The sequence below is a fragment of the Oscarella lobularis genome, chromosome 12 (genome assembly GCF_947507565.1).
Source record: "Oscarella lobularis chromosome 12, ooOscLobu1.1, whole genome shotgun sequence".
NCBI classification, from domain to species: domain Eukaryota; kingdom Metazoa; phylum Porifera; class Homoscleromorpha; order Homosclerophorida; family Oscarellidae; genus Oscarella; species Oscarella lobularis.
This window is the reverse complement of record NC_089186.1, coordinates 2,291,945-2,302,308: the sequence shown is the minus strand read 5'-3', so window position 1 is coordinate 2,302,308 and position 10,364 is coordinate 2,291,945. Positions and strand designations below refer to the sequence as shown.

General features: G+C 47.3%; 5 protein-coding genes across 6 annotated transcripts; 4 read left to right on the top strand and 1 right to left on the bottom strand.

Moving 5' to 3' along the window:
• Nucleotides 1–106: 106 nt before the first annotated feature.
• Nucleotides 107–1,647, top strand: LOC136193576 (uncharacterized). Its single transcript, XM_065982490.1, has 7 exons — nucleotides 107–261; nucleotides 322–393; nucleotides 444–515; nucleotides 569–711; nucleotides 760–872; nucleotides 924–1,396; nucleotides 1,447–1,647. Exons 1-7 carry the CDS (start codon nucleotides 107–109, stop codon nucleotides 1,595–1,597), a joined length of 1,179 nt encoding a protein of 392 aa, XP_065838562.1. The 3' UTR covers nucleotides 1,598–1,647.
• A 73-nt stretch (nucleotides 1,648–1,720) lies between these two features.
• Nucleotides 1,721–5,127, top strand: LOC136194125 (enhancer of polycomb homolog 1-like). Its single transcript, XM_065983169.1, has 15 exons — nucleotides 1,721–2,061; nucleotides 2,267–2,426; nucleotides 2,477–2,559; nucleotides 2,609–2,671; nucleotides 2,723–2,818; nucleotides 2,876–2,983; nucleotides 3,033–3,181; nucleotides 3,248–3,491; nucleotides 3,553–3,608; nucleotides 3,662–3,695; nucleotides 3,752–3,820; nucleotides 3,865–3,939; nucleotides 3,995–4,140; nucleotides 4,196–4,324; nucleotides 4,373–5,127. Exons 1-15 carry the CDS (start codon nucleotides 1,909–1,911, stop codon nucleotides 4,926–4,928), a joined length of 2,121 nt encoding a protein of 706 aa, XP_065839241.1. The 5' UTR covers nucleotides 1,721–1,908; the 3' UTR covers nucleotides 4,929–5,127.
• Nucleotides 5,127–7,857, top strand: LOC136194127 (myosin-IIIa-like). Its single transcript, XM_065983171.1, has 7 exons — nucleotides 5,127–5,601; nucleotides 5,711–5,815; nucleotides 5,874–6,056; nucleotides 6,106–6,251; nucleotides 6,296–6,361; nucleotides 6,408–6,492; nucleotides 6,547–7,857. Exons 1-7 carry the CDS (start codon nucleotides 5,185–5,187, stop codon nucleotides 6,718–6,720), a joined length of 1,176 nt encoding a protein of 391 aa, XP_065839243.1. The 5' UTR covers nucleotides 5,127–5,184; the 3' UTR covers nucleotides 6,721–7,857.
• LOC136194126 (calcium-binding and coiled-coil domain-containing protein 2-like) lies at nucleotides 6,696–8,656 on the bottom strand. The gene has a single exon (XM_065983170.1). It carries the CDS (start codon nucleotides 8,627–8,629, stop codon nucleotides 6,848–6,850), a length of 1,782 nt encoding a protein of 593 aa, XP_065839242.1. The 5' UTR covers nucleotides 8,630–8,656; the 3' UTR covers nucleotides 6,696–6,847.
• On the top strand, nucleotides 8,345–10,357 carry LOC136194128 (uncharacterized). 2 transcript variants are annotated; one of them, XM_065983172.1, is made up of 8 exons: nucleotides 8,345–9,129; nucleotides 9,179–9,291; nucleotides 9,338–9,401; nucleotides 9,467–9,558; nucleotides 9,609–9,727; nucleotides 9,779–9,871; nucleotides 9,920–10,032; nucleotides 10,087–10,357. In XM_065983172.1, the coding sequence occupies exons 1-8, from the start codon at nucleotides 9,067–9,069 to the stop codon at nucleotides 10,297–10,299; spliced, it is 870 nt and encodes a 289-aa protein (XP_065839244.1). In that variant the 5' UTR covers nucleotides 8,345–9,066; the 3' UTR covers nucleotides 10,300–10,357. The 2 variants fall into 2 exon arrangements, with proteins under 2 accessions (XP_065839244.1, XP_065839247.1); XM_065983175.1 differs by having other exon boundaries at nucleotides 8,386–9,007; nucleotides 9,073–9,129; nucleotides 9,179–9,401.
• The last annotated feature ends 7 nt before the right edge of the window (nucleotides 10,358–10,364 follow it).

Sequence of the window (10,364 nt, the reverse complement as noted above, 5' to 3'; positions counted from 1 at the left end):
CTCCTAGAAGCGTTGCCATGCAGCACGTTGCGTGTTTCTCGCACGTGCGATTCGCGGGGCGTTGCTATAATTCATTTGGGTGGAGTCGCACGTCTTTGTTGTCGAAATGTCCTACGTTTGGTTTCTGATTCTTCTCGCGACGAAATCGATTCTTTCGTGGCCGTGTCCGTCCACGTGTCGTTGTACGGGTACGAAAGTCGAGTGCGATGGCGCGGAACTTCGCGACGTTCCGGCGCGCCTTCCTCCCCATACGACCGAACTGTACGGTTTGAATTTTGTCTCTGTTGATAGAGGAGCTCTGCAAATGTTTTTCTGACGTAGGAGTCTGCGTAACAATTCCATTAACGTTCTTACGAGTCGACACTTGAGGCTGTTGCCCAATTTGGAAAAGCTGTAAACGATGCCACGCCGTTAGTCAGAGTTCTTTCTGATTCTTTATCTAGTGATCTCAGTAATAATGCGATCAAAGTTATTGATACGAACGCGGCTCTCACCCTGGCGAGTTTGCACCGACTGTAAGACTATCTAAGCATTTAAATTGGCCTCCTTTGATCTATTTTGCGTGCAGCGTCATCATAGGGAATCCTCTCCACTGCTCGTGTGCTCTGACACCTTTGCTAGATCTTTTGGAGTACGATAGCGGTAGCTTTTGCTCGAGTCCCCGCGGTTTTCGTGGCAGGGCAGTGCACAAGACCATCAGAGACGTCTGTGGTATGTCATCTATAGTAAAATGGTACATTTAGCTATAGTTTTATCTAGGCTCTAGAACTGTTCGTGAGGCAGTGGGTAGTGGATCTGCCAGTGGATCTGGAGAGCCGGATTCTGAGTCGTTTCAGTTGGTCCTGCTTGGGGCCAACTGTTCGGAATGGATGGTGAGTCGTCAGTCTTTCGATTAATGCTAAAAATGACTGATGAATTTTAAGATAAATTCGTCGTACGTACAAGCCTTGAAGAAACACTTGGACGAAGTCTTGGACAAGGTCACGAAATCCGCTGATATCAACATTGTGGAGACGATATGCGGTCATCAAAATGTGACCATTCGAATAGAAGTTCTATCTCGGAAAGACAAACAGCAGCAGAATGTAGTCCCTGCTCTTGTCAGCAAATTACAATCGTCTCCAAATCTAAATATTTCTGGAATTTCGGAAGTGTTTTCCTTTGAGCTGATCTGCGAGACTTGCATTACTGTGTCCCCAACAGTGACGTCACCAGATGAGGATGATACAACGTTTCCATCTCCTTACATGATAGCAATCATTACTGTCTGCTCGGTTGTTGCTCTCACTTTTACAGTCATTACTATTGTGTATGTTTCCGTAAAGGTGTGTTGTGGTGGTGGTAGTAAGGCAAAGGGGTCCCAAAAGGCCGCGAAATCGTTTTGGGATAGAACGAGGTACGTGGAAAGCATTTATATAGTATCTAGTGCATAGGCATGTTTTTTAGACTTTATGAAGAGGTTGATGATCCATCAAAAAGAGTTCCTAAACCGCAAAAGAAGAAGTCGAAGGACTCTCCTCGCCAAAACGGCGGTTCAGCGGAAATGTGGTCGTGGCCGTCCGCCGGAAGTAACTTCACTACCACTACCGTACTCTAATACGTTTTTATCACCTGCTAAACAAAATAAATAATCGTGTACACACAGGATGTGGTAGCACGCGCGCACTAGGCATGCGCACCGATGATGACGTGTCGCCAAACGCGGTGCATTGTGGGGAGGAAATGCACGCTTCCCGACGGCCATCTTGGATTCGATAAGAAATGGCCCGATTTTCGCTAGGAAACGATCGCCGCCGGTCCTGACTGCCTCAACCGACTAGTCCAAACGGTGCCGTCGCCGTTCGCGTGTGAGGCACTCGGAAAATCGGACCCGTTTTCGAATTGGCGCCACCCGATCCCCCCATCGCGATGAGCAAGCTTTCGTTTCGGGCTCGCGCGCTCGATAACAACAAGCCGATGCCCATATTCGTCAGCAACGAGGTCTCCGATCTCACGGAGATCTCCTCCCAGAGCCGCTCGGTCGTTCACATGCCGACAGGCATGGAAAAAGAGGAAGAATCGGTGAGGAGGGAGGGCGGGGGGCGTCGGATTAGCGCGAGCGCCATTATTAGTGTCAATAAACCGACGAAAATCGCACGACGAACGCTCGTCTCGCCACATCGTACACGCACAACGCGCTTTCGCTTTTCTACGCGCCCTTTCGATCGCTTTTTCGTCGAGTTTTCCTCGATGGCGCTTTTTTATCACGTGACCCGTTTTCTCACAGGAACACCATCTCCAGCGCGCCATATCGGCGAAGCAAGTGTACGGCGACGCGCAACGACTCATCATACCGACTCCGGAGGCGAAAATCGAATCGTCCGCCGCCTATTCGCGAATCTACGGCGACATGGGAAAATGTCCCAAGCAATTCATACGAATGCAAAGTAATTTTTGAAAATTTTTTAAATTTTAATTAGTAAAAATATTTTATTAGCGTTGGGTCTCGATGACGATATACCCGATTATGATATGGATTCTGAAGACGCTGAGTGGGTGGCAAGACAATCGAAAAATCAAGTAATTAAATAATTAATTATTATTGATTTTTTGAAACTGTGCTTTTTAGTCGTTAACTTGCTTGCAATTCGAAGATATGATGGACAAGTTGGAAAAAGGATGCGGAAATCAAGTAGAAAATTATTTCAAAAAATTCATATGTAGGCTATATCTTTTTCTCTAGGTTTTGAGTCTTCAAGACGCCCAGGCTCTTCTCCATGGCGACGACGGCATTGTAATTGCAGTCTATGACTATTGGATAGCAAAACGTCTGAGACTTGTGTGTTTGGACTCTCTTGTGTCTGTTCTGTGACGTCAGGGGTGTTGATTTTCTCAGAAACGTTCCCTTATTCCCACGGTGAAGACGGAGAAACGCGACGGATCGTCGGCGAATGATCCTTACGTCGGTTTTCGACGTCGCACGGAGAAGATGCAGACGCGAAAAGTAATAGAATCTATATATTTAATACTATTTATTATGTTTTTTAATTTAGAATCGTAAGAATGATGAGTCTTCTTATGAGAAAATGCTCAAATTGAAGCGAGACATCACCAGAGCTCTAGGACTCCTCAAACTCGTAGAAATGCGCGAGAAAAACAAGCGAGACATCGTAGAACGCACATCGCGAATATTCGAAAAAAGGTAGACTAGACTACTCCCTCTTTGAAAAAGAAAAATCAATAAAATCTTTCTCCCTCCCTCCCTCAGATACGAAGTCCAAGATTGGAACGGCATTCTCTATAACCAATATCTCGAACAGCACAAAGTCCAAACTCCCGTCATGCCTCCTCTACCCGCTCCCTTTGCGCAGATGGAAGCGCGACCTTCGCTCCCCTTGCATTCGTCCCAGGGGAGACACGGTGCCGGCGGCGGCCACGGCGGCGGCGGCGCGCTTCACAGACGCATCACGTTGGACGATAAAATGCCGCGCGACAATGACGAACTTTGGACGGTGTGGCGTCACGTGGATAGTATCTGGGAGCGCGTATCTATTTTTTTTATTATTTTGAAAGGAGGCGAATGAGAGGCAGTACAATAGGCATCACAGTCATCATCAAAGAGCTCTAAAGTAGGGGAGATATAGAGGAGGGATAATAATAATAATTGGGTGGTGTTTATTAGGAAATTGAAGCCTCATAAGAGAAGGCATTCAACGGTGAGAGGATGGCTTGTCTCTTAGGGGGGGTCTTGATACCATGAGGGGTTTTCTAGCATCTTTTGGAACACGGGAGACTTTCTGTTAGTGTAGATGCAGATGACGCAGCTCCTACGTCAGAACAGGTAAACCACCCACTCAAAAAATCAATATTCTTAATCAATTATAGGGTGGTCCGGACGATGATCTCGATATCGAGGGTCTCTTCTTATTCAAACGTCGAAAAAACGTTCAATATTCAACGGTTTTGACTGCTTTAGTTTGAATTTGAGATGAAATCCATATCCTTTATTCTCTAGCCTTGTGAGACTCAAGGTGGCTGGCCGTGGGACGACTTCGTTCCGGGTTCGGCTCAGCAGCCGCGTTCTCGCTATCAATTCACGTGTCTCTCGATGAATCGACGCTTCCTCGGACACGCGAGACGACGAATCGGACGCGGCGGACGGTAAAAAGAGAAAAAAAATAAACACGCCTATATAAAATCATTATTTCCTTTATAGAGTTTTTATTGATCGAGCATCGACGCAACGTCATTATCCCGCCCCTTTCGAATCCGACTTGCGAGAACGCGACTACGCCTTGGAGCGACGTCGAGCCGTACTAGAAAACGACAGAGAAGAACCAGAATGGTATATAGAAGACTCTATATACATACACATACAAAGACTTTCCTCTAGGACTCATTACGTCGTTCGTCCTTCCGTCGAAAAGGAACGCTTTTCTTTATATAATTACGCGCGCGAAGGAGCGACGCGTCTCGCCATGAGCGACGCCGTTCATCCGACGCCCATGTATCCGTCACATGATCACGACGTCGACGTTTCGCGCGAGTTTGCGCTCCAAAACGACGTCGCCTTCGCCTCGAAATTCCACCTCTCGACTCGCGTCGATTCGACGGAGCGTTTTCTCACCGATCTCGCTCAACAGGAAAGCGAAGCCGATATGGAAATCAAAGACGATCCGTCCTCCTCCTTGAAGCTGAGTCTCGAGCCGTGGAAAGACGAAGCGCTTCCCGAGTCAATATTTGACGATATGTCGAATGGTCCCATTGAGATACGATCGTCTTTGGATTTGCCGGCTTCGGACCCACTGGCTGGGGATTCCGGTTCGAGTATATTGAATTCTTTGGGCTCTCAGGACGCGTTTAGCGGTAGTTTCGCTGATTCCTTTGGGGGCTTGACGAAGAGGGGGTTGCTAGGAGACGGTTTAGAGGTAAAATCGATGATGACGTAGAGTTTAGTCGAGTGACTCTCTTTTTTTTCATTTTTTGGGGGGTGAATTAATTCCGGAGGGCGGGGGAGAGAGAAAGAGAGAGCTGTCGTCGTTGTAGAGAGAGGGGACCGTGTTTCCGTTGTACGGAACCCCCGTTCTGTGTATTATATTTAAGGCCTTAAAAGTAAAATAGAAAAAAATACACCACGTGAGAAGAAGATGTATGTATACGTGACGTCATTGCGGGCACTCCTCTCCGCGCGACGCGCCTTCTCCGATGGCATCCACTCGCAAACGCGATCGCCACGGCTCGAGCGTCGCCTCCAAGTCGCCGTCTCCATCGCCTCCAACGTCGGTCGCCGCTACGACCCTCGTTCTCCATCAAAAACGTCGTCGAAGCGTCGAAGTGTGGAACAACTTCAATTTTAGCTCGCTACCGAGTCCCGAATGGACTCTAGGCCCGATTATTGGGCGAGGTCAGTACGGGAAGGTGTATCGAGCGAGCTGCGACGATACGCGAGGCGCGGCGAAGATCATCGACACGACGGAGGACGATTTTCATTGGCTGAACGACATTCGAAACGAGGTGTGCATCATGCAACGCTACAGTCATCCAAACGTCGTCAAACTCTACGGCGCCTATAAGAAAGCACTCGAATTAAAAGATCACTATCAAATTTGGGTCGTCATGGAGGTATAATTGAATTAAAAAGTTCGACTTTTTAAAAAAATGGAAATGAAGTCGTTAATTTTTTACGTAGTCATAATTGAATTAAAAATTGAATTAATTATTTTTGACGTAGTTATGTGATGGGGGATCTCTTGGCTCTTTGGCTAAAACGGTTACAAGTCGCGGTGATCGTCTCTCTGAGAACGTTATTGGTTATATTATTCATGAGGTTCTGCAGGTGAGACATTGTCTTGTGACTGTCACGTGTTTCTGGGGGACTCCTTTGTCTATTTTAGGGACTCGTTTATCTGCACGAGAATGGCGTGATACATCGTGACGTCAAGGGGTCGAATATATTATCGACTCTATCGGGAAATGTAAAATTGGCCGATTTTGGTGTCGCCGCTAAAACGATGAGCCACGAAGTGGCGAGACGGCGAACGTCCATTGTTGGTACACCGCATTTTATGGCGCCCGAGGTGAAAGTGCTTTTGACACGCGGAAGTGAATTCGATTTGCAGTTTCAAGGTCATTTATTGCGAGTATCAAGACGATTTGGACTACGACAGTCGATGCGACACGTGGTCCTTAGGAATAACGGCCTTGCAATTGGGCGACGGCGTGCCGCCGCTAACGGGAAAAACGAATTTCGAAGCGCGACGCATGATACCAAGGCAGGAGAACGAAGCCCTGCAAGCCAACGTAATTTTTTCCTTAGAATGAAAGCTCCTGAATTCAATAAACCAGACCCTTGGTCGAGCCCTTTGAAGGGCTTTGTAGCCAGGTATAAAACCCTTATCAATTATTTATCTTTATTAAAATTTTTACAGGTGTCTTACTAAGGATATGGATCGACGTCCGTTTTGTAAGGATCTAATTGAAGACGCCTTTGTAAAAATCGAAAACTTAAGCCAGGTAAGTCAATCCCCGCACCGTACGAACGCTCGCAAAGAGCCACATGTACCGTAGGCTAAAGCCGAATTAGCTGACCTACTTGGGGACCTAGTTTCCGACCCCAAATCCGCGGACACTCCCGATGGAAGTGTCCGACGTAAGCAGCCCCTAAACAAAGCCCCCTCCCTGCCACTAGTACCGGAGGAAACGACGCCATCTGGCGATACAGTAAATGCTATGTTTTATTAGTATTGTTTGTAGATGATAGTGTGTATAATAACGCAAAAAAGCATAAATGATGCATAGGACAAACCAGGGGGGTTTATCTTATAAAAACAAAAGGATCGCAGTCAGCTGCAGCTATATGAGATCGAGTCTAACGCGCTTCGAAATGTTCTTCGCAGTGTCGACGTCGAGAAACGCCGTCCCAATCAGCCGCGTACGGTTTCTCGCAAACTGGACATCGCGACGGCAATTCTTCGTTGTCGTCGTCCGGGGGAGCGGAGGGAAGGGTCGTCGCTTTGACGACGACGGCGACGATGGGCGGCGATTTCTTTCTTCGTCGTCGTCGCTCTCGTTTTTCTTCTCTTTCCACGCCGCCTACGCTGGAATCGTCGTCTCGACGATGATGTCTATGACGACGACGATGACGTCGATCCTTGTCTCCGTCATCACGCGACTTTTTCTTCGTCTTTTCGCGTCGTTTCTCCGACTTCAAAAGCGAAACTTCGCCGAGGGAAAGATCGCCTCCCGGACATTGATAACTCGGCGGCGTTGCTATGGTGATATCCTGAAATTCCAACGAAGCGCTTCGCAATTGAATTGGCTCGTCGCCAGCACTCCGTTTCTTCGGCAAAACGATCCCTTTTCCCATCGCTTTAGAGAACAGAACTTCAGTCTGAATTTCCTTCAATTCGAGTTTTTCGTCCAGTACGGCGCGCTGGCCTTCCATTTCGCCCAACTTGCGACAGAGGTCGGTACACTCTTCGTGCTTTTCTTTCGATTCGTTTTCCGCTTCTTCCAACTTTTCCGTTAGATTGAGCACTTGGTTCTCGCTCGCTTCAAGCTTCTTCTCCAACGACTCGATCTCTTCGTTTTTCTCCGTTGCAAGTAGGTGAATTCGATTGGTAAGACTCTCCACTTTTTCGTTTAATACGACGTTCTCTTTTAGCACCTTTTGAAGCTCTTCTGACATCTCGGAATTTCTCTTTTCCGCCTTCTCGTAAGCCAATTTCTCTCCCTTCCACAATTTCCTAATGCGATTGAACTCGTCTCCACGCGATACGCTATCCACAAAACCAGTCAACTGACCATTGAGCGTTGTCACTTGCTCAGTAAGAATAGACACCGTACCCTTCAATTTCAAATTTTCCTCAGAAACACGAGCCACATCCTTTTCATCATCACCACCACCATCATCAGAATCGTCAGAATCATCACTGGAATCACACGAACTCGAACTCGACGAAGCCAGACACTTGGCATTTTCCTCCAAAAGGCGAGCCGCTTCCTTATCATCAACTTCCTCATCTTCGTCATCAGAACTCGGACTCGATAATGAAGTAGGATGAATTTCGGGTGGTGGCGAACTCTTCTCGTCATCATCATCATCATCATCATCATCATCATCATCATCATCATCATCGTTGGGAGTCTTTTCCACGGTAACATCATCGGTATTTTGAGCCGGAGTCGTCGCCAGACTTCCGCAAGGGGATTTCCCCGCCCCTTCGAAACCTTCCCCTACATTCCCCCGCGATGGCGCTTGAAACCGCCTCGTTTCAGAAGCGTCCGTCGTTCGACTCTCGTCGATTAGTTCGTAAGAAGACAGACTGTCGTCGGGCGAGGTCTCGTAGAAGACAAACGGCTCACTCGCCACGCGTGCTTCGCCCGATGCGTCTACGTAGACGAACTGATATTGATGTTTGTCTCTTGGTAGGGCGGCTAAGGGGAAGATGACAATGCGCACGCCGTCGCGGCCTTGTGCGCTTTCGTCGAGACAAACTTGAGTGTGGTACTCAGACGATGATTTCCAGCCTACGCGTGCGATCGAGATTCGCGCTCCTGGTTCTGTGTTTTTGGGGAGTTTCACTTGGCAGGCCACATCGGAGACGTTGAGGTAGGACTTTGATACTTCCACAAAGTAAGCTTGAGCCATCACTGCGGAATGATATCACCCGGGAGATAGGCCCATTTATGTATTGATGCCATGGTCACGCGACTGTATTCACGTGACAAGATAAAACATAATTGAAAAACCCCTTAGCAGTCTCCTGAATTCACAGACCTTCTCTCTCAATCCGGTACAAATACAAGCACATCAGTTGCACTACCTACCGTATTCTAATCAGACACTCAGCAGGCCCCCGGAATCCCACGACTGGACGATGTCTCGAAAAAGCCGGCTATTGAAGCAAATTAAATACCGGAAAATACGTGACCGCGTCGGACCGCGTCATACGTGCGCAAAAGACTCGCAACTCTGCTACTTGTTGCATCACACGGGACGTGGGTGCGTCACAAAGACATTTCCGGTGTAAGGATATAAAGGGAGCGAGAAGCGTTACACATTCTCAGCCGTTTCGTCGCTCCACTATGCAGTCTCTGTTTCTACGGTCACTCCGACCCGCCCGTCTAGGGCTATATCGACTCTACGCTGTAATCTCTACCAGTCTGGCGTCGTTTTTTTCAAGTTCTCGTTTACCAGGCGACCCCGAATGAAACCGAGGGTCATCACTTCAAACGAAAATCGACATTGAATCCTTTAGAATCAGAAAAGGAGAGGGAAGAAGGAAGATATCACTTGCCTCATCCAATCTGGTATGACCAAGGGGAGGGCATTTCTTTGTTCTCTGCACGTGCGTAGGTCCGAAGAGGATGTTCACTCGGTTTCGGTGACGCACTATCCGCCTAAAACCATCGTTGACCGAGTACGATTCAAAACCCGGTTCATCACTCTAATAAATTAAATAATTGATTATTAATTAATAAATAGATGGCATATTACTCGGTGCAATCTCTGCGATATACGTTCGACGTGTTCTCCGGATTTAAATTTGGTGAGCGAGACGAAGTCAAGTGGCTCAAGTACGTTCATCTCACTGCCCTTGAAATTTTTAATTAATTAATTAATTAAGGCGTATGATCTTTCTGGAGACGGTAGCCGGAGTTCCTGGTATGGTTGCCGCCATGGTGAGACACTTGCACTCGTTGAGAAAACTGAAGCGTGATCACGGATGGATTCACACATTGCTGGGTTAGGAATAAATGACGTCAGATTTAGTATTTGCCATTTTGACGTTGTTAGAGGAGGCTGAGAATGAGAGAATGCATCTGTTGACCTGTTTGGAATTGAAGAAACCCGGCGTCGTCTTTCGATCAGCAGTCGTATTCTCGCAAGGTAAACTAAAGTGACTTGAGCAAGTTAGGACTAAGGAGTTTTGTGTAGGAGTGTTTGTGAATCTGTTCTTTCTATCGTATCTTCTAAGCCCACGCTTTTGTCATCGTTTCGTGGGCTACTTGGAGGAAGAGGCAGTGAAGACATATACAAAGTGTCTCGAAGTAAGAGGAGAAGACTTCAGCGGAGAAATTTACAGTGAAATACTGTTTCGTAAGGATCTAGATGCGGGTAAGTTACCCATGTGGTCGCATATGCCGTCTCCTCTCATTGCTAAGACGTACTGGAATTTGGCTGATGATGCGACGATGAGAGACGTGATCTACGCGATTCGAGCCGACGAAGCTCATCATCGAGTTGTGAATCATACGTTGGGATCGATGCACGAGGACGAGAAAAATCCATATTCGCCTGGCGTTAGAAAACTTTGACCTATGAAATTGGATTGTATAAACACGTTGATTTAATTAATAGAGATCTAAGCAGAAATGTAGCC

Coding starts and splice junctions, on each gene's coding strand:
- LOC136193576 (XM_065982490.1), top strand. CDS start 107: ATGTCCTACGTTTGGTTTCTGATTCTTCTCGCGACGAAATCGATTCTT. Junction 394..443: donor TTGCCCAATTTGGAAAAGCT/GTAAACGATGCC, acceptor TTCTTTATCTAG/TGATCTCAGTAATAATGCGA. Junction 516..568: donor CTGGCGAGTTTGCACCGACT/GTAAGACTATCT, acceptor TTTTGCGTGCAG/CGTCATCATAGGGAATCCTC.
- LOC136194125 (XM_065983169.1), top strand. CDS start 1,909: ATGAGCAAGCTTTCGTTTCGGGCTCGCGCGCTCGATAACAACAAGCCG. Junction 2,427..2,476: donor GCAATTCATACGAATGCAAA/GTAATTTTTGAA, acceptor ATATTTTATTAG/CGTTGGGTCTCGATGACGAT. Junction 3,182..3,247: donor TCGCGAATATTCGAAAAAAG/GTAGACTAGACT, acceptor TCCCTCCCTCAG/ATACGAAGTCCAAGATTGGA.
- LOC136194127 (XM_065983171.1), top strand. CDS start 5,185: ATGGCATCCACTCGCAAACGCGATCGCCACGGCTCGAGCGTCGCCTCC. Junction 6,057..6,105: donor CGCATTTTATGGCGCCCGAG/GTGAAAGTGCTT, acceptor TGCAGTTTCAAG/GTCATTTATTGCGAGTATCA. Junction 6,493..6,546: donor AAATCGAAAACTTAAGCCAG/GTAAGTCAATCC, acceptor CATGTACCGTAG/GCTAAAGCCGAATTAGCTGA.
- LOC136194126 (XM_065983170.1), bottom strand. CDS start 8,629: ATGGCTCAAGCTTACTTTGTGGAAGTATCAAAGTCCTACCTCAACGTC.
- LOC136194128 (XM_065983172.1), top strand. CDS start 9,067: ATGCAGTCTCTGTTTCTACGGTCACTCCGACCCGCCCGTCTAGGGCTA. Junction 9,559..9,608: donor GACGAAGTCAAGTGGCTCAA/GTACGTTCATCT, acceptor TAATTAATTAAG/GCGTATGATCTTTCTGGAGA. Junction 9,728..9,778: donor ATGGATTCACACATTGCTGG/GTTAGGAATAAA, acceptor TGACGTTGTTAG/AGGAGGCTGAGAATGAGAGA.